Source organism: Rhamphochromis longiceps, linkage group LG11 (genome assembly GCF_057381845.1).
Source record: "Rhamphochromis longiceps isolate RC_006_pf linkage group LG11, R_longiceps_female_GT1.1, whole genome shotgun sequence".
In the NCBI taxonomy this organism is placed as follows: domain Eukaryota; kingdom Metazoa; phylum Chordata; class Actinopteri; order Cichliformes; family Cichlidae; genus Rhamphochromis; species Rhamphochromis longiceps.
Window position 1 is genome coordinate 29,212,484 of NC_140567.1, and position 21,773 is coordinate 29,234,256.

Sequence of the window (21,773 nt, forward strand, 5' to 3'; positions counted from 1 at the left end):
GCCCTTCCGGAATGGCATAGCAAACTAAAATCGATGTTTTCTTGATTTCAGTGCAAGATTGCACACTTGCTCTAGCTGAAGGTCAAGTGAGTGACCTGAGAGTAAATCTGTGATAATACTTTGCTGCTTTGCTTTCTTTGACTGTCTTGAGAACCTGACATTGTGTTTTTTCCCTTGTAGCCTGAATTTATTCACTTGATAGCTGAAATGTGAGAAGGTAGAGTGCAAGAAGAGTTATGTCAAAGTGCTGAATAATACTTGGACCCAGATATCAGTTACTTGCCAGTTATTCCCTATAAAATTATTGTGCCGGTTGAGACAGCTGGAGGACGACTGTGACAGCGAGATAGCAATGGCTCTTTCTCCTTCATTGCACATCAACTGGAGGTTTTGCCAAGAAGGACAGCAGCCCTTACACTTCTGTCTCAGCTGCCCTGCTTGGCTTGCTGGGGACTTTGGGAGCAGCAAAGAGGAAAGAAAAAGAGGGGAGGAGATTATGTGCAGTGTTTGTCCTTTGCTATCAGTCTCAGGTGCATTCAAATGGACAGTGATCCCCCCCCCTATTTAAGTCCCTGGGAGAGATTAGTACATGTTCACGCGTACACATTGTGCCCTTCATTTTTTGCCCCCTACTTTTTTGCATTACTACAGGAAGAGGGTCCTGCACTGTAGCTGCAGGCTGCAACAGAGATTACATTTGCATGCTACACTGTTTAAACCTTTGCATTGGTTCTTATTTAAGGTGTCAGTAAGATTAATGTGACTGGATCGGTGACATTTAAAGCACCATTTTTAAAATACCATTGAATGTCAATCATGTCAATAACGCATGCGTCTTCTATTTAAAGGGAAAGTGAAATCACTTCAAGCCATCATGCCGAAATTAGGATTCAGTTGACAGCAGGTAGAGTTAAATCATTTGGGGAGGACGATATTAAATCTTGCTTTGTTGGCCTGACACGCTGAAAAAGGTGTAATGGCTAAAGCCCATTAGTCATTTTCTGGTTGTGATTGCTGGAACGTTCCATAACCCTGAGACGTCCCCATTTAATTAAATCTGTAATGAACTTCCAGCAAGAAAATCCTGAAACAAATCTAAGCAGCAGATGACTCCAATCTTCTTTTATCTTGTTGTTGCTACCTGCTGTCGAAAATGAGCAAAAACAAAACGTTTTAGACTCAGTAAAGCAATAACGACAAGGCAACCGCGGTCGTTTTAAATGTACAAAGTTGCACAGTTTTTAATCAGTATTTGAAAATATTTAACAATGAAAGTTAAAATCAAACAGTAAGAATAAGTAATAACAATAATTAATATCAGCAATAACTAGACTTAAAATCAGAACTTTTTAGTTTTTTCCCCCCTTTTTTTTTAACTGAAACACCTGAGGGAAGCAAATAAAAAGAGAACCCAGAAAAAAAATAATCACTGAAGTTTAAAAAAGAAAAAGACACAAAATAGTTGAAAGAAAAACGTCAAGACAAGCTCATATGGGGTCACTCAAATCATCCGTTATATACAGCGCATTCGCTCCACAACTGTGCGGAACAGCAGTGATGAAAGATGACGTCTCTGCAGCCTAACTGCCTTTAACATCGGTATTGGCAGCCATTTGGATTCACATGTAAAGGCAGAGTGAAGCAGAAGAAACTACAACAGAAACAGGAAAACCCATTTGGAGCTGGAGAGCAAATGTACTCTATTCCTTTATGGTTCTTTTACAGTCACAGAACTGACATTACTGCGTTTGTCACTTTGATCTGAAAGGACAGAGAAAGCACTGTCCTGATGGGAAAAAACTGAATAAAATAACAGCACACTGTGGAAACACAACCCAACATCATTCTTTAAAAAAATGGTCCCTGGATGCATAAGACACGACCACTTTCCTGATCACCTCTGAACTTTAGAAAATTCATTCGAACTTGTTTCCGTAAGAAACGTGACATCAACATCAGTTTAGAGGTGGACTTCAGAGTCAGATATCATGTTTGTACATTAGTCAATATTCAAACCTCACTGTAAATGTTTAACTTTCCACTAAATCTCACCAAAAACACATTAAAAGAGGGAAAAAAAAGCAATGCAAAGAAACCTTTGGTCAAAGAGTGTGTACTCACAAAGGAAAACAAAACAAAAAGCACTGAGAGGATCTCAGGAAATCATTGATTACTGAAGATTAACGGAACAGCAAAACTAAGGAGCAAAACTTAAGTGGTTTTCTGTGTGTTTCTTTCTTTCCGACAATATGGCCCACGCTTCATCCCCCCTCTCTCCCAGACATTTGGGTCTGCAAGTTAAACCAGTTTCCTCATAGAGGAAAGAAGGAAAGAAAAAAAGGTGCTCGTTTCATGAAAGTCATGTTCGTCTTGATTGTCCACAAAATAGAAGTGCCAGCAGGAAGTAACTCCGGCAAAAGGATTTACAATCACAGCGTAAAACGACAACATCCTTTACTGGAAAGGAATCGAGAGTCCGTAACACGCTCCTGAAAAGACTCGGAACCTGCACTGAATTGGGGTTTTGCGATATTTATGTTTGTGTGTGTGCAGATGTCTTTAACTGTCCCAACTGTTCGTCGGTGTTCAGTCTTATTCGGAGACCGTCTTTTCCTGTGTTGCATCATCCTGCAGGCAGCTATTGCGGATGATAGGCAGCGGGTGGGCTTCTGTGTTAAAGACCCAGTCCTCCAAGGAGAGAAGGTCATCGTCAGAGAAGAGAAGGTACAGATACCTGAACACACAGGAAGAATGCTCATTTAATTCAGTCAATACTGGATAAATAGATGTCTGTTTTCCAAGAAACAGCAGCTTGTTGGCAATAACTTATTTTTAAAAAACAAAAATTATATTTTTATTTATCAGGCAAATAAAATGAGTTCACATTTGTATACCTGCATTTGAGTCGGTGCACTGCACTTCCCTGAGAAATTAAAAATTAATCATTGATAACGTTCCAACACTAAAACTTATTTTTTGTTCAGGAAGACAAAGTAAATGTCATGCTTTACTATTTTTTCTACTGCTTTGTAAAAGCCTTACATTGGGTGGTGATCTAATAGATCAGTAAAGCACTGCACTGATAATCTCAGAGCTGATTTTGTTAAATTTGTTTGTCTCTCCGAGTTAGCGTCACATTCCCTTCATGGACATTAGAGTGGAATCAGTCTTCTCATGTTATTCTTTGTAGTTTCCAAAATGATTAACCTGTTTTTATGTGATCCTTTGTTACCCTTATTGCAAGTACAAGAAAGTCAACAGTGCACTACAAAGTGCAGTTAAAAATCTTCCAGTACTAAATTATTACACCATTACCCTGGTTTGAATTGAAACTCTCAGAGGGCCTTTAAGTTTGCAGTATAGCTGTTTCTAACATTAAGATTTGAGCTGAAAAAAAGAAGAAAACAATCGTGCTCGTTGTTAAATAACCCACATTATTTGGTGTAGATGAGAATCTTGATGAGCTACTGCAGGCACTGTAAACATACTAACTGCACCGGTATGTTGCCATTATTATGTTAAAACAGTTTTTGACAATGCACTTTGTCTGACAGAACCTTAATGATTCCTTATGCACCTGAGGAAAACAGGTCTTTATCATCTGCTAGCTGCAGTACAACTTTGGATCCCGAATGGTTTACTTTGCTTAATGACCCAGGAATGAGGGGAGGTAAAATTTATTCATCCTACTGCACACCACCTATTTATCATCCTTTCTTATGCCTGCAAAAAAATAGTGTGTCTCATTCACAGCATTTGTGTGCTTCATGGACGGAACAGGTAATGGGTTATGATGAATTCCCAACATCCTCTATTACTTTTAAACTGACAATAATTTATGCATGTAGATTGTAAAATGCCGGTTCTTTCACCAGTGGGGATATAGAGAGGAAAAGGGGCTTACTTAAGTGTCTCTGAGAGGAAGAAGCTCTGCTGCATGTTATCATGGCTGACACTCGTGGTGTAAACATCGCGGATCCCAGAGAAGCCAGACTCCACTCTGCAGTGCTGCTCCAGGGCCTGGCAGGAGGCGGAGAGGAACATGGCATGTTTATTGTGGAAAAAAGGAAGACCATCTCCAGTTTAGCTCACAATGGGGCATTTCACAAAATCTACTTCAAACAAATCAGAGCATAGAAGTAAAACAATCAGTTATTCTTCTCAAATGTTGGAGCAGGAGTAGAAAATCCTTTACTCAACAACACTGTGTCCATGTGCGCCTACAGAAAGGCTACGATTGAGCATGCCACGGTCTTCAGCCAGCTGCACAATTGAAGCTTAAGCAATGCTAAATCTGACAAGGGCTAATGGAGAGTGGCTGAGCTAGCCAAGCAGATTAGCTCATTATTACCCCTGCTACAAAGGGCTGCCTTATACGTGCTAATTAACAAAGACCCTGACGTGTTAATGCTTGATGTTCATGGAGAGAAACGTCGTGCGCCGCTTTCAACCTTTGTGCCCGATAATTAAAGGCCCGTCAAACTCGTCAGCCTGATCTCTCCACTTCTGTGCGCACTAAATTAATGCTAAATCTTTCATGGCAGCCCTTTACAGTTTACTACAGTTAATGTCCTGTCTATTGCCACATTAATAATAGTGATCCCTGCACAACCTTCACCTCCTGCTAGTGGGATTGCTTGATCTACAAGGTAATGTATAGTGCCACACAATATCAAGGAAGGCAGTTCGGGGTAATTGAGGGTGTTAAAGGGGCTTGACATAATAGGCGAGTGCAATTTATAAAATGAAAATTCAAGCCAGTAATAAGACAGGATATAGGGGACAAAATTACACTGTGCAGTTTCTGACGCTTAAATAAACCATTAAATTATTTTTGTAGTGCACTGGCCTCATGTGTGCTTTATAGTTCAGTTGTTTGGAACCAAAGAATAAATATGTCTTCATATCGACTTTTAAAGGCTCTCTTGGACTTGCATTTCCTCAGCTTTGAAAAGCTTCAAACATTAATGATGACTAACTAACAGCGCTGGGGATCACAACAGTCATCAACATACACCCATTTTTATTTATTTTTTAACCCCCCTCTTCAGCACTGGAACCACATCTTTTTATTAGAAGTCCTATAATATTGCTCAATATTAGCTATTTGCCAATTTGTCCTTTGGAATTTATAATGGCTGATAAAGAAAAGAAGCACCCTTCAACATTCTGAGTGTCAATGTTGCATAATTTGTCCACTAGAGGGCACTCTGCATGCGGCACATTTTTGGGATTTTTACTTTGTTTCCTAAGGTTCCACCGACAAAATGCAGATCTAATTTATCCATCATTGTTTATTTTCTATCAGTTTTTAACTTGAAGATGTAAAACTGTCTCAGTTCTTTGAATTATTATTATGATTAAACTCCCTCTAATGACACCATTAGGTTTTGAGAAAATGATTGCTCACAATCCACATAACATTATAGCTACAGGCTAAAGGCAGATAAGTCCTATCCATCACTGTAAGGCAAATTTCACTGACTGACTGGCCATGTTGGACCCACGAGTGTCCGAGCGGGGTTTCCCTTCCTCACAACTGTTCACAGGTCCCAGGGCAAAACAGTGTGCTGTTTATTTGCAGTTTATGCATCGAAAAATGTTCAATAGACACATTTTTTTGGACATATTGTAATTTTGAGAAATATTACAGAAAATGAAATTAATATAAACAAAAACTGGAAATACTGATAGTTTGGTTGTTGATGATTGCTTTCTCTTTATCTTCATGTTTGGGGTCTCAAGAAGCTTTCCAAGGGGAATGTTTTGTAACTGCAACTTTACAGAAGGCATTTGAGTGCTACAATGGGAAGAACGGTATCAGGAAAGGTTTCTGATGTAAAACTCTGCCAAATCAAATATGATGAGCTACCTGCTGTTGTGACCCCTTTGTGACTAAGGGAGCAGCTGAAAGCATTTGTTTTTTGTGTGTTAACAGCTCACTTAGGTGTTTGTGTAACGGCGTTGATACATTTGCCTCAGTTGTAAGGAGGGAACTGCACAGATTTAAACAATGACACACAAACCCACCTACACATCTGTTTTATTCCCTGCATTAGACTTTCTGATTGATTAGGCACATGTGTGTTACCATGGTTGCAAAATTATGCTATATAAATTCATGATTTTTATTGTTGCCTGGCAACTTCTCAGAGGCAGGAAATAGTCTGGCACATAGCCAGCTCCAATATGGAAAACCATCGCTTTTACAGTGTGATCTCGTATTCATACAGATAAGGCAAATATTAACGCTGAATTGATGATCCCACCTCAACAGCCTCCCAGCCCCACTCTCTGTACTTGGGGTCGTGGGTTAGCCTCCACATGTACATGTAGCTCTCAATTACTTCTGGTCGTAAGATGTAGTATCTGTCGCTCAGTCTGGTTGCCGTCGCCTCGGCTCCGCTGTCGAATCTGAACGCTTCAGGTCCCAGTTTAGTAGCTGATGAGACAAATACACAGACAAGACGTGGGATGATTTTCCGCCAGTACAAATGAAAAGTTTTTCAACAGATCTGTGCTTAGTTTTATAGTCTAAAATTGTTCAGAAAAGACGATGAAAACAATGATTCAGTGTTCTTTCTTTGCTGTGCATCACCTTCATACAGAATTCAGTCCTTATTCTCAGTTTAAAAAAGGCTTGAGATAAAAATTAAATGAGATCCTCACAGCTGGTCAGATGGTCTGTAGGCTTTTCTTTATCTTCACTTTCATTATATCTCAACCACAATTCAAGACTACATAGCAAAGAAATTCTATTTAAGAAACAGCACAAAGGAATCTGTTCTTTCTCGGGTCAGGACAGGAGCATTGGCATAGCAACATCTTAAATTTAGAAACATTGCCTAACGTGCTTACTTTGCTCTATTTTTTTTCTGCTATTCTGGCATATTTTAGAGGCCATGTTGCCATTTAGAAAACATGAATATGGTTGGAGAAAACAGGTTCTTTGACGTGTTGGAAGTGGCAGCATTCAATTGGTCCCAAAAAACTCCCCCATCTTGTTGTAAGACATTGCTGTGAGAGCAGCAACAGTAGGAGCAGAGCATTCTGGGCCATTATGGCTCATTAAAGTGTGCAACACATAAAAACATCAAAGTAATAAATGGTTTAATGTTCCACACAAACTTCACTAAAGGTCTATCACTGTATAAAGGAAGACGAAGACAACTTCAAACAAGAAATTCTTCAGTGTGTTATGACACCACCTGCTTGGGAAAAGGGAAGCAGAAGAATTAATAACTACATGGATGCTGCTGAATCACTATTTTCATTGGTAAAGCTTTCAAAGTCAACAGTGTGAGGAGAACTCCAGTGGATGCTACTCAATTAAAAAAATAAAGAAAACTGAAAAACAGACTCACTACTTCTCTAATTAAGCATAAAGGAGCAAAATCAAGTCTGAAGTGATTTGAGCTGCACTGTAGCAGCAAAATAAAACCCCAAAAACCCTTAAATGTAGATGTATAAACGATGTTTGTCACCTCCCTAAAGTCTATATGAGGCTGAGCAGATGCGTGAATAGTGCAGGTAGAAATAAATAAATCAATAAAAGCAACCTCTGATGCAAAACGAAACCAGAAGTAACATGAAGTCAAGCTGCTCACACTAAATCACAGCTGCACTGAGTGACAATCTTACTACACTTTCAAAGCATAAAGGTGATTATGACTGCACTTGTGGTACATCCATCTATCTATCCACACACACACTCCGACCTCAATAACCTCTTCATCTCCTACTGCTTCCTTTGAGGTCCTCATTTCCCTGCACCAGCTCGATGCTGTGAAGATGGCAGAGATCCAAAAGTAGGAGCAGGAGGAGTCTTTATGGTATCGGTATTTAAGACACAGCTTAACGGCAGCCACTTTATGTGCATGCAAGAGCAAATCTCACTTCTCTCTCTTTCCTGTAGACAGCTAATCCGAGAGCTTCTAAGCACCATTCAGTTCCTGTAATGAGTGAAGAAAAACCTGGTGGCTGACTATAGAAGAGAAAGCCAGAGAAGCCTTGCGGGCCTGCAGATCAAAATGCGTTCAAAGCGTATCGAGGAACCTGTTATGTGATGAGTCACATTAGCTTACTGGCGAACGAGCACTTGAAGATGAATCCTTACAGCCCACCCAACAGAGGAAGGATAAAAAAAAGAAGCTTGAAATTAGAAGGGGAGATTATTGTCAGGACCAAGACGTATACCGAGGCATAAATCAAACAAGGGTCTTCCCAATGCATGTGGGCAGGCTTGCTTATATGATTTTTTTTTTATTGCATTTTTCCCCTGGGTGCATCTTTAGAGTGCAGCCATATACATTCTCATTCATAGGCTGGAGCCAAAGCAAATTTGCCATTGGAGGTTTTATCACAGTGTTTACTCTTCTAAACTTGATCCCTATTCCCTCTCTTATTCTCTCCGTTTTTCTTTCTTCCAGATACATTTCAACATGCTGTTATTATCAGAATCAAACAAACTCCGAGGCTCCCTGGCTGCTGCCCTACAGCTGTGAGACATTACAGAATAACTGAAGTTTAATTCTTTGCTGCTCCTTATTAGACCTGCCGTCGCTCCGCTGAGGTGAAGCCACCAAGAATGCTTCTCCTTTTTTGTCAGGTTAAACGCCCAAGGCTCTTTTAATTTACAATATTTCTCCCCTAGACTCAGTTTCGTTACTCTGAATGCTACCATAAACTCTCCTAACAAGACAGCTATAGTGCGCTACAGCAGTGAATTCCTCTGGCTTGGCTGTAAGGAGAATGAACACCAAATTGAGAAATAGATTTGGGATAAAACAGTCATTCACCTCAGAAGGAGATTCTCTTCGGCAACCTGACAGGTCAAGACGGGTGGGAGGGCTACAGGGTCTGCTCAATTATTTCTCCTTTTTGCATAAGTGTTAGGATTTAGGTTCATTGTTTCATTTAATTTAATAGGAAAATTCTCGGTATCCCTCTTTGACAGCCAATCAGTGGCCTCACTAGGAAATGGTCACTAACAGAATTATTAAAGAAGAAAGCTCTAGAAGCTGAGTTCTCACTGAGATTTAAAACCTATATGATTTTACCTGACTGTGACTTGGTCACTGCTGCTAAAAGTTTGCAATTTTCCATTTGTGCAAAAGCATCTCCAAAGCAAGCAGACTACTTTGCCTTTGTGGAAATTATAAAAGTATACCCTCTGTCTTTAGATATGTTCAAGATCTGCATAGGCAGTAAATGGTAAAATGGTAAATGGCCTGTATTTGTATAGCGCTTTTCTAGTCCCTAAGGACCCCAAAGCGCTTTACACAACCAGTCATCCCACCCATTCACACACACATTCACACACTGGTGATGGCAAGCTACAATGTAGCCACAGCCACCCTGGGGCGCACTGACAGAGGCGAGGCTGCCAGACACTGGAGCCACCGACCACAGTTGTGCCTTTCAAACCCAACATAAACCCTGCAAGTGCTACTGTATTTGACACTATTCCAAAAAAAACCCAGCTCTACAGCAGCCCTGACATTTACCTGAGCGAGTATAGCTCTCATGACATGTATGTGTGATCTCTGCGGCAAGGTCCAGGTAGTGCTGCCTCTTCTCCGCTGCGCCATCATCTGCCCCAATTCCGATCATGCCCCCGGAGAAGCAGGCCAGGTGACCCATCTTGTGGTCCAGGATTCCTCCTCTCCACTCAGCCATGTAGGTGAGACCACCAGGCGACTTCTGTACCAGGTTGGCTTCGATTGCCTGCAATGACATACGCAGTTGGGAATATTTGAACCTGATGTGCCCACTGCCATCATTCGCATACTGTTTGTTGCTGTGATCAACATCGGGAAACGGGTTTCTTTCACCAGAGATTTTACTTCTATGTATAAGAGTTCACAATTAATAGTGATACGATATGGACAAAAGTACCGGGCTACATACATATTACACACACAGGAGCTGCTCAGCTTTACAAACTTATGCTGCAAAGCTTCCTGCACACAGTTTTTGTGCTGATGTTAATGTCAGAGGAGCTTTAGAGTCAGTTATTGAGTCAACAGAGCATTGGCGACATTTAAGCCCTTGTGCTCCTCTCTGCACCAAGGCTTAAAATTGATTGAATTCAAGCATGGTACTATGATAGGAAGACACCTCTGCAACAAGTGAGCTCTTTAGAACGACTCATTCTTTTACAAGTGTTGTAAAGGCAAGCTGCATGGCCAAGTGCTTGATTTTATACACCTCTGGCAAAAGATTAAAAGGTATGACCCAATACTTTGTCCATATAGTGTACTTAAAAACCCAATTACTTTTAGTCTGATTTAAACTGTACAAGCAGACCCCTCACAGTTCCAGAGAGGTACTGAGGAGAAAGGTCTTCTCTCACATCTCTAGTTTTATTTCTCCATGACCCAGAAATATTCTTTGCTTTTTTTGAGGATTTTCATAAATGAATCTCTAGGAGAGACGAGCCTTACCGGAGGAGCTCTGGACACAAAGACACTTCGATGCCTTTACCGCACTTAAACTTCACTTGGGTAAGTATATTTGGTGAGTATTTTAACCGTTTATTTTAGTTTTCTATGATTGATGCAGCAGCAGCGTTTCCCTCAAAATCTAAATTTTTGTGACACAAGTTTGACAGACACAGACAGGAATACAGAAATCAAGTTGAAGCAGGACAAATGATAAGTGTTCATTTGTATTCATGAGTTGTATTAGATATTTAAACGATGGTCAGCTGTGCAACCAACTTTTCTACCCCTAACTGTTTGTGTGCGTTAAATAAATAAAAGCTGCTGACATACCTTCATTCTTGTCACTGTGTGTGTCACATTATGAATTCGACTGAGAGTAAATGCCTAATTTTTCATGAACTTTATGCTCCTCTGACAGAGGTCATAAAAAGCAGCAGTAAGCAGCTGTGCCACCTGTCATCTTTAATAGACATTGTTTTAAAATTACTGCTCCGAAGCAAGGGCATCTCCTTGTGTCTTCTCCTTGCCTCCTCTGCTCAGACCTTAGGTCGGAAGGACTGAGACATGAAGAGACAAAGAACAGCATAGAGGACTTACAGACATCTTAGAAGAGGAGGCTGAAAAGTCTTAAAGGTCTGAGGAAGACATTTTTTATCGTCCAATATTGGCTACGAAGACAGTACAGAGACTGCTGTGCAAGAATGCAGGTGGGGACTTTCATACTACAGATGACTAGCTCAGATAATTAGATGTTTATGTAGCAATGTCTACAGTGATGCTTCAGCAATATTTAGAAATTAGAGCAATCAGACAGACTTGTGTGTTTATGTTGACTTATTATGTTATTATCACAGTGGATTGAGAGCTAAAAAAAATGCATGTAAAGAGATTCTCTGCAAACTCTATGCACTCAGTATTATTTGAGGCATAACATTTGTTATTCACCAGTTTCTCACCGTCTGTCTCTGCGTTTGTTCCAACAAACCTAGAACTGGATGCTACGATAAAACCTGACAGATGAAAACGCACAAAGTACTATTAAAAGATTATATCTTTTACTTTGACATCAAATCTGCAGCAGCAGAATTTTTTGCAAGTCCAAAGTCATGTTTACTTATCTGTAGATGATTTAATGCAGCCAAAGTTATAGGAGAAGATAGTGCAAAAGGATTGATAGCTAGCAAATACATTCAAATATGATGCTTTGCACTCCATGCATGCATATCATTCAACTGGCTGTTCACTGAAACCTGAAAAGTGTTTATACATAACACCTGGTAAGATAGCTGCTTGGTTCCCTAAAAGAGCTCTTCATGACTGTTTAAAGTAGAATTGCTCAAGATGTGGTGTGATACATGCAGTTTAGATTAAAGTGATTATTATTCACCAGTGCTGTATGTGGGTGGTACTGGAATGTGGACTAAATATGCATACTTTTAATTTGGCACGACAAACGTAGTTGGTGTCCACCAGAAGTAATAACATAACAGTGCTAACAAGACAGGAGCCACAGCCGACCATGCAAAGACCGTGACCTGCAAAGACCCACTCTGCTGCCGTCTCGTTAACACGGTCCGCAGTAAGAGATAAAACGACTGATTATTTTTTATCAGACACTGATAATTCATGATAATTGCGTTACAATAGAATATATAGACAATCTTTCCTCCTATAAGGGATTAGTCCAGTGTGGCTACTGCAGTGCTGCACAGTAAATGTATTGCTTTTGTTGCAAATTAATTAACTGAAGGAATCAAGAATCTTTTTTGTACATTTCTGCTTCTTTGCAGGTGTTTCTTGTCAGTACTTTGTTTCATAAAACAGCTGTTTCCACTTGCAATTCTTGTTTACAGCAAGGGAATCACTTCATGCTAAATAGGGGGTGTTATAAATAGTTTATAAATACCATGTTCTCTGAAAAAAAAAAAAACATTTTTCTTGAGGGTTGCGGCTGATGATTTTCCTACTAATTAGCTGTTGTTAGCAGTAATCATGGCATAGCATAATTAGAAAATGTTCTCTCATTCAGCACCGTTTTAATTAGAACTCTACTTTTATTTGGATGCCAAAGATAATGAGTTGTGCCATGCCTTCACCTCAGATCTCTGTATAAACATGTAGCATATAACTTAATCTAAAAGCGCGGAGGTCCTTTGCCATTTAAATACCAAGTCACAGGGGAGAAAGAAAGTCTGTAATTAGTAATTCTGCCTCTGGCTTGACCCTCTGATGAAAACCGAGGAATTCTCAGTGGCAATCTTAAATTATTTTCTATGATATTGTAATTGTAGCCACAGGCAGTGTGGTTTACTCTGACATTACCTCCATTAAAGAGGAAATAATAGTGATTTTATACATGATCATAGCACGCACATTCAAGTATACGGATATTTTTCTGCTGATAGTGGAAGAGCAGCTTTTACTATTGCACCACATGAAAACATGCTCCATTCGGCTGATTACAGCTGAGTCCATTCTGTGTCAGATAAAGATAATTTACAGTGTTGTATCCTTTGCTCAGCCTTCAACTAGTCCGTAAAAACAACATACTTGCTTGTCCTGCTGTTGATTGTTACGGGTGTAAAGCAGTTTGTGGGCTTTGCTTTATTAAAAGTGTATGCTAATTACTGTAATTATCATTTAATCTAACTGAGCTATGCTTCAGCAAGTTGATTCCTTTGTTTACACCGAAAAATAAAGATTTCCATACCTCCAGTGCAGTGTAATACATCTTCTTCGCATCGTCGTCCGTCTTGTCTGACATCAGATATGATTTGATCAGATACTCATAAAAGCTATCCCCAAGGCCACCAATGGAAACATGATCTACAGGAGAAAATAACAGGTAAACTGAGTTATTCAGCAAAGTCTCTCACACGCACAAACCCATATGCATGGATACAGATTTTTTTATTCATGATTTTCTGCAGGTGCTGGAAAATTTTTAAACAAATTCAGAATTTCTTGAAAAGATGGCAAAAGTATTTTATATGTTTCAGGAGAACAGTCACAACCACACTTTAAACAGGAGACTTAGTGGTCAATAATCTCTAATCTTTAAGCTTTTACACCATAGCTTACAAAGTAGACACCTTATTGTTTGAGATAAGTTGTGAAATTAGTGATTGAGATCATAAAACCACCAAAAACCTTTGATCATAGATCAAGTGAGCATTAGGTCTGTTTGCACTAGAATCAATCAGCACAACTGCCCCCTAAATGAATGCAGTCACTTCTGCATTGGCTTCTTTGTTCATTTTAGATATAAACACTTTGCTGCTAATCACAATAAGTACAAAGCTCATGGCGATTCCAGTACAACTAAAATGATTTGATTATGTAACCATGAAAAGTTATTCAAATGTATTTCTGCTATAAGTTTTGATGAAGACTTTACAATTACCGTGAACTAAAACGTGATAGTTGCAGTTGAGAAATTGTTAGTACTCTTGTGTTTTCTGGTTATGTAACGCACTTCAAGCTTGTCAGTGGAAACTGAAACAAACGCCTGTTGATTTTCCACTTGTCTGCTATAATTTGAATTCAAAAGATGAATATGATCTCACATAAAAGGCAACTCTTCATTAATCCACTCATACTCATTGCATGCACATACACCTTTGCTAACTCCTCTGCAAGGTTATCACAGTGCTGCTGTGTTTGTCCTTGACACTGACAAATGAGAGAAAGCTATGAAGCCAAATGCACCCCCCCCCCCCCTTTCTGTTGATATTCATACACAGTTTTCCTCACCTCGTTTACATCCTCGCCCACAACAGTTTGCTTCTGTAATGATTCAGATTGCCACCTTTTCAATTCAGGCACCGTTTGATCACCTGATTTCCCCCAAGCTTCTTTCAGGTAAATCGGAAAGATCCAATTTCCTTAAGTAATTGAATTCATTCTCATTTTAATAACCCAGAGCAACTGGAGTCATATAGCCCTTGCTACTGTAGGAGCCCGGTTTTACAAATGAAAGGAAGAGGGTGGATAGGTGGAGGACACAGGCGAGCTGCTGAAAGAGCTTTGACATGTGAGGTGATTCAAGGTCTGTCAGTAATGTGAAAGCTAAAGAAAAGAAAGAGAAATGGAAAAGGAAAGAAATGTGAAACCACATTCAGCAACCTCACACTCCTGTAGTCCTGACCCACAGTGGGTACACATAATTACTGTAATACAGTGAATATCAGGAAACAAAAATCACCTTCCCAAGTGGACCTGTGACCCCAATTTCAATTTAAACATTTTTTTCTGACTTTACCCTTCATCACAAAACTTGTATGCATCCTAAAATATCTGCGCTGATATTTAAGTATTATGCACAGTACAGTACTTACGCTGGACCCAGTTGCCACTGACTGGACTGAGAAAGTTTGGGTACAAGCCATGGGGTTTCTCAATCTTGTTCAAGAGTTTCCTGATGTTCATCACCTGCAAATCACATGCCATTAGGCAAGGGGAATTTGTATTATGCCATCACCTCAAGGCTGAAAGGCATTTTGCACAGAAATTGTGGTAATAGGAAATCAGAACATTCTGTTCAGCGCTGTAAATTGCAAAGGAAGGGTTATTCATATACTGAACCTTCTCCGTGTATACTGGATTGCTGGACAGCTCAGTCAGATGCACAAATTCGAGGTGAAGAGTCCCAAACTCAGCCAGGATACTGCTCCCGGCTGAGGCCCAACCCCAGCTCCAGCTGGTGCCACTACAACAGGGATGACATTCAAACACGTCCACTAAGTATCGCAAAATAGACAGTTCAGCAAGAAAGATTCATAGTAAATATCACTTATTTTTCCATGTAAATAATAATAAAACGTAACAAAATTTGGTTTATCTGTCTGTGCCCATGTTTGTGAGTGGTTAGATATGCAATGCCCACTGGGAAGTGTTAAGGAAGACAAGAAGAAGCCGGTTCAGTTACCCCGTCTGATGTTTGTCACCTGTCAGTTTTACTGTTTTTGATTCAGTTGATACTTAGCTGATCCTGACATTTTTTTTATAATTCTGAGAGGCTTACCTGCTGCTATTGCGCTAGAGTTTGAATATTTTATGTAAAGCTGTGGCTAAGTCATTATGCTAATTTGACACTGCACACATAGCCTGTGTTTCTCTTTAGTTATATATAGTATGTGCTTGTTTTTAAATTAGTAAAGCCTTATTAATTTAAGCCACATCACCTTATCTTTTTGTAGCATCAGGTATATGTAGTTGAGCCTGTAAAACATAAATATTTACCATGCTCAGATCTTTGTTTTAGGATCGGGTCTTTGTGAAACTGACACTGCTAACTGCAAATGCAGATTAATTACATTCACTGGTGGCATGCTGTGAACGTAATGGGTTTAATCGCTGTCCTAATCTTTTTGGTTTTATTCATACAGTCTAAAACATGCTCAACAGATAAGCATATTCATTTGGATGTAAGAGGAGCTAATAAAGCGTTTAACTTTCTATATGCTCGCTCTTTACAGGATTGCTCTGGTTTTCAAGTGAAAGCACAACATTATTTTGTTTGTGATTGCTTACCAGGATAACCTTCTGATACCCATCAATATCCTCTCAGTGAAACAAAGTCTGATATAATTGGAATTTTTCCAACTGCAACTCCGTATTTGAAGCTAACAATCTACTCATTGTGCTGCCTTTGTGTACAACTTTTTTACATGACATCAATTTCCTTGTTTTGTTTCCACAAAATTAAAGCACGAGAACTACTTTGGGACAACAATGTATAGTTTAAAAGGCATTTTTAGCTTTCTAGCTTTCCTTTCTGGTATACTGCCACTGCAGCAGCATTAAACCAAACTCCAGGGAAGAGCCTCAACACTTGCAAATCTCATTTTTTCCAAGGCCACTTGCAGACGAGATTCTTCAGATGTTATAGTATACGTCATATTCTCATCACAGTGCAGCTGAACAGAGCTGAACAAAGTACTCTGAGTGCTGGTCGGACCTCTCTGTACTCAGTCTCTGCTTAATGCACGAGGCTTTGCCTTTTATTTCAGATAGAAATCAGTGACCATCTCCTGCAATCTGTACAATGCATTCCATCCAAAGTGCACTGATCTAATTGAATTTTATATGTGGTTATTAAACTACTAATATCATAATGACAACATTGAAATTATAAATTCATATTTTTCTTCATTTTTATGCATAAATGCCAAATGTTTACCAGTTCCTGTGATGTAAAGATGTTACGTCTTTGTCTGTTTATGTGAATACAAACAGCCTGTATCACATAGTGCTGCACATAACCATGACAGGCATTTTTCTGTGTATTTTGACATTTTGTCGACCAGTCAATAAATTAATAAACAATACAAATGTTAATTTCACTGACAATAAAAATCGGGTTATGTAATTCCAATTTAGTCAAATGAGTTTAAAAAACTCTCTCTTTGCCCATTAAATCTTGTATTATTAACCTAAGGTCATCACATTTCTGTGCTTTTTGTAAACGGCTTATGACACTGACCTAAGAAATAAAAACTGCAGCACATAACGTTCAGACGTTTAGAGAACTATTCCCAGTAGTTACACACTCCAAGTGGGTGCATTTTTAAAAATCTTTTTCCGATGGTGGTGGTAGTTTTAAAATACATAAAATTAACTTGGCAGCTGATGTGGGCTGGCCCTCTGTCTGGTAAAAATAAACTAATCAAAAGTCTATAAAAAATAGCCCTCTCCATCATCTAACATTAATTTATGTTCGACTGCTGTGATTGATGTTTGTTTAAAGTTTCATTATACTCAATGTCAAACTCAATGCCTTAATATAAACCTGGAAAAGTGTTTTAGAAACTGCACACCAAGGTCAGCAGTGCTGGCCCATTAGTTAGTGCGGGTAAGATCACTCAACAAATCAAAGCTTAGTGTGGTGAACTGATGCTTGTCAATCATTAGTTAGTCCATAATACATTAAAAGAATGACTTTACATATCCTCTAAGAGTTGCTGGAGGATATGTGATATCGGATAATGAATTGAGTTGAAATGTTGAGAAGGTGAGAAGAAAGGGGAGAGAAATGGTGGGAAGTGGCCGGCGAATGAGAGCAGAGAGGAATCAAAGAGTCTGGCACTCTGATAAATGCACCTATTAAAGGTTTAGGGGCTGCATCGTTAATACTTCTGGCTAGAGTCATATCTGATTCCCGCTTCAAGTGGAATCAATTGAAACTCGGTACAGGGCAGCAGGTGTTGCATTCGTTTTTAGAGGGAGGGGCATAGGGTGGTAGTCTCTGGAGTCTCTGGTAAGCAACATCACTGGCACGCATCTGTTAACCCTTTCACCTTCTTTAACAAACACAATCTATTCCATATCAGTCAGAAATATAATCGAGTGTAAGAGAAAAAAAAAACAGATTAAGAAATGGAAATCAATACCACGTGTTGGGAATAATGTGCTTGGGAAAAGTAGGATCTTTTACATTTTAACTGCAATCATTTTAGCATTGTTTACGCTGTCATTTTAACAGGAAACATAAATTAAACACTACATCTAATGTTGTTAAGGGGTTTAAGTGCCGTTAAGAACATCTTTAGCACGTTGAAGGGGTTTTTGGCTACAGAACAGGAAATGTGACATTGTTAATTTGTAAAAGGGGAATCTGTGAGTTATTGCATAATCTAAATTATAAGGTTGAGAGCAAAAAAAACCAAACACAAAATCAAGAATTTTATTAGCTAATATGTTATTTTCTCACATATTTTCTTCCTCTAAATATTCGACAAAGCTGAAAGAAGGCTCCCTGGAGCGTATTACTATAATGATAGTGATCATGACCATGTTCAAACTCTCTGTCAACTGAAACTGAAATAATCTGAGCGATTAAGAGTAAAAACTTGTGGTGTTTTTTTTGTAGAAAGTCTACATATGCACTTCCTGTCAATCAGTTTTACCATACTGTTTTATATAATGTACACACACTAACACAGTAGTACACGCACTATATACCATTAAACATACGAAGAATCTATCACAAGGAAAAAAATCAATTAATGGAAACTCCCCTGAACTGACTTCCCCAGGGTGCACACGTTCTCTCACACGCTGCATATGTTTACTTCCAAAGTGACGTGGGTTTGTTTTTGTGTGATACACTATGGGTAGTATGGTTCCTCCTGCCCATCTGTAGGACTGGCACTGTTTGTAATGTAGAAGGAATTAACTGTAGACTGAGGTAATTAAATCTTCCAGCAGCTGTCCAGCTTGGCTGGTGGGTTAATTGGTAGCAGGTGGAAGACAGGGGTGCCAGGAAGTATCTTATAAGAAAATACAATTAGTTAATGAGAAGAAGAGTCTGAAAGTTAAAACTTGGTCACGTAATTTTGATCCATATTCACATCATGATGTACATTTTACACTTTGTTGTTCATACATCATACGAGTGATGACAAGACAATAGTCACGTTGCATGAATGTAGGCCAGCAATGATAATTTGCCTGTCACAGCCGACCGACACAGTGCTGTTATCATTCATCAGTTTGTCAGATTTCTTTATTGTAAGCTTTTCAGTTCCGATTTCTGTCTCACTATAAAACTGTAAGCCACTTTTTTCCCCTCTTTATTTCCACTCCCGCCTAAAAAGGGTCAAACCCACATCCAAACAAGCGGAGAAGCAAAACTCCACGCTGGAAATTGCTCTGAAAATGAGAATAGCTCAAAGTTGTGCTGCATGACTGTGGCATTAAGAAGATCATGTCAACACAGATTCTAGATTAGAAAGGCAATAGTTTAGAACAGATTGAAAAATTAACACTGTTCATTTAAAAACGTGCAAATATTATTCAGACGATCTTCTGAAGTGGTTATGAACACAGATTAATTCTTATCTAAATGTCATCTGCATTATGAAGCTTAGCCTGCAGCTGATCCACTGTCAGTAAACAGAGCCTGTGTGACTGGGATGTTTTTCGCTTTCCTTAATTGATGTTATCGCCACATTCAAACAACATCTATCTTACTTAATGACAACTTGCATGTTGAACTTTGTTTTTTTTTTCTTCACAAAAGCCAAAGTTTTGCTCACTCCTGAATGTCAGAAAAATGTGATAGCTTTCAATCGTCTTTTATCAGAGAAGAAGGACAGCTGGACGCGATGACTTGTGCTGAGACTCACCTCCCGAGATTGATGACTCCTCGGGGTATTCCTGTTGGTGTGTTGAAGGCAGGCAGTAGCTTCTCTCCCAGCTCCACTGCTTTATTTTTGAACAACTGAAGAGAAAACACAAAATACAACTTGGTGAATATTAACTGACAAAAATACAGTATGCATACAGTCATGCAAGTACATCTATGTACATCCTTACTGCTTCCACAGGGATTAAAATGGTAAGTAGCAGTCAGGCGCTGCTAATCAAATGCACTTGATTAACTGATCATCAGCAAGTGTGAACACCTCTATAAAAGCAGAGGCTTTGACTGAGCATGTACGTGTGTGTTATGATGACACCACAATCTTCCCAAGAGTGCTCAAACTGTGCAATACTAAGAGAAACTACCCATCCCCCATCAGAGAACAACATCTCAGACTCGAACATTTAACATGCTGACTGAGCTCTGTAAAGTTCATGACATAGCAGCACAGCTTAGATTTGCAAAGTTGCATCTAAACAAACCATAAAACTTGTGGAACACTGTTTACAGGTTTGGACAGCGCCATGTTTTGCAAAAACCAAACAGCATACCAACGCAAACACCTCATCCTGTCAAGCACGGTGACGGAGGTGATTTGGGTTTGTTTCACAGCCACAGTGGCCTTGTTTCTTGGAGTCAGCCATGATCAAGTTGACCATCAACACCTCTGTATACCAAAGAATTGAATATGACACCATCTGTCTGACCATTAAAGCTTGGATGAAACTGGGCTATGCAGCAACACAGCGACCCCAAGCACTTAAATGGGTGAAAAGAAAAGAATCAAGGTGCTGCATTGGCCCAAAGTCTAGACCTCAGCTAGCTATGCATAAATGAATCCCACAAACCTCAAAAACCTTTATCATGAAACAACACTGTATAGAAGAGTGGGTCAAATTTCCCCCAATAAATGTGACAAACTGATAAAGTAATAGATTAAATTACTACTTCAGGTTATTTCTGCTAAAGGTAACTCTATAATCTCAGACTGGATGTACTTTCACAGGAGTACTAAGAGTTATTTTTTAGATGACTGTAAAACATCCAGCGTGTGTGAATTAGCTTCTGTTTATTTCTTACTCATAAATAGTTAAACACGTTGCCTCTGACCACCCTCCCCCCTCAAAAGACAAACAAATAAAACAAAACCAATAATGTAAAAGCATTAACACAACTACTGTAATATTAAAATAACTCTTAGTTATGTGCTCTACGAAAGTCTATTTAAAACTGTACTCCCTTCACATCTGCACTAGCAACAGTCTCACGTCGAGGCAGTATCATTTTATGAGCTGGACTATCTTTCATCAAATCTCCATTCATTCTCCACCATTAACAAGAGGGAATAGTGTTTGGGGGGAAAAAAGGAAAAGAAGATAAAAGAGTAAGACATTGAAATCTCGACAAAGAGAGAGATGTCTTAGAAGACAAAAAGGTAGCTGAGCAGAGGTGAGATTCATAAAAGAGAGTGAAAACCTCAGAGGCTGGAGACAAGAGAAAGTGACTGAGGAGACACTGACGTGTTATATGGAGAGAAAACGGTGTAGCTGAGGACAAAGCGCAGTCAGAAAGAGCTCGTGCAGGAGAGCAGTGACTCAGCAGAAAAATCGAAGATGAGAAGAGAAATTGCAGCCAGATAGCTACAGCCCACTTGTCTTTAGCATGATTATTATTGTAGAAGAGAACTTTGCAGAGTCTAGTTTGAAGTGTGCAGTTGTTTTGAAGAGAATTTCAGAGTTCTATTAAATATTTACAACTGGCCCGTATATTCTTCACTCCATAACTATATAGGGAAGAAAAGAAGTTTAAAGCAGCCTCAGAGCCATTTGTTTGGTAATGGTTGTTTGTTACTGACTGAATCTGGTTCAGAAAACAATCACTGGGTTATTTTAATACTTGAGGACATTAAAAATATTAATGAGTCTCATATTGTTTTTACTTTTAGAAGGAATAACATAATTAAAAAAGCTCCCATAAAACTAAAATTAAACATGAAAGTAAGAATAAGATTTTACTACAATGTAAAAAAGAACTTAAAATTAACATAAAAATTTTAGTTATTGAGCCTTTAACTGTGATTTACAATAAAACACTAATGAATGAATCTGGATTTCCGCAGCGCATGTCATTTCACAACTTAATTACTCAGCAAATGAATAAATAATGAAAGCTACTAATTAGTT

At 39.0% G+C, this 21,773-nt stretch overlaps 1 protein-coding gene across 2 annotated transcripts in view; it reads right to left on the reverse strand.

Moving 5' to 3' along the window:
- Positions 1-1,211: 1,211 nt before the first annotated feature.
- The window catches only part of LOC146659467 (mannosyl-oligosaccharide 1,2-alpha-mannosidase IA), a 204,139-nt gene continuing 183,577 nt past the window's right edge, over positions 1,212-21,773 (reverse strand). The window contains exons 5-12 of one of the 2 annotated variants that reach the window (XM_085423530.1): positions 19,574-19,668; positions 15,030-15,156; positions 14,783-14,876; positions 13,156-13,271; positions 9,507-9,726; positions 6,270-6,442; positions 3,905-4,020; positions 1,212-2,734 (exon numbers count right to left, since the gene is read on the reverse strand). In XM_085423530.1, coding sequence (XP_085279656.1) covers positions 2,593-2,734; positions 3,905-4,020; positions 6,270-6,442; positions 9,507-9,726; positions 13,156-13,271; positions 14,783-14,876; positions 15,030-15,156; positions 19,574-19,668 — 1,083 coding nt within the window. In that variant the 3' untranslated portion in view covers positions 1,212-2,592. The remainder of the gene's footprint in view (positions 2,735-3,904; positions 4,021-6,269; positions 6,443-9,506; positions 9,727-13,155; positions 13,272-14,782; positions 14,877-15,029; positions 15,157-19,573; positions 19,669-21,773) is intronic. The other variant, XM_085423531.1, reaches the window with a different exon arrangement.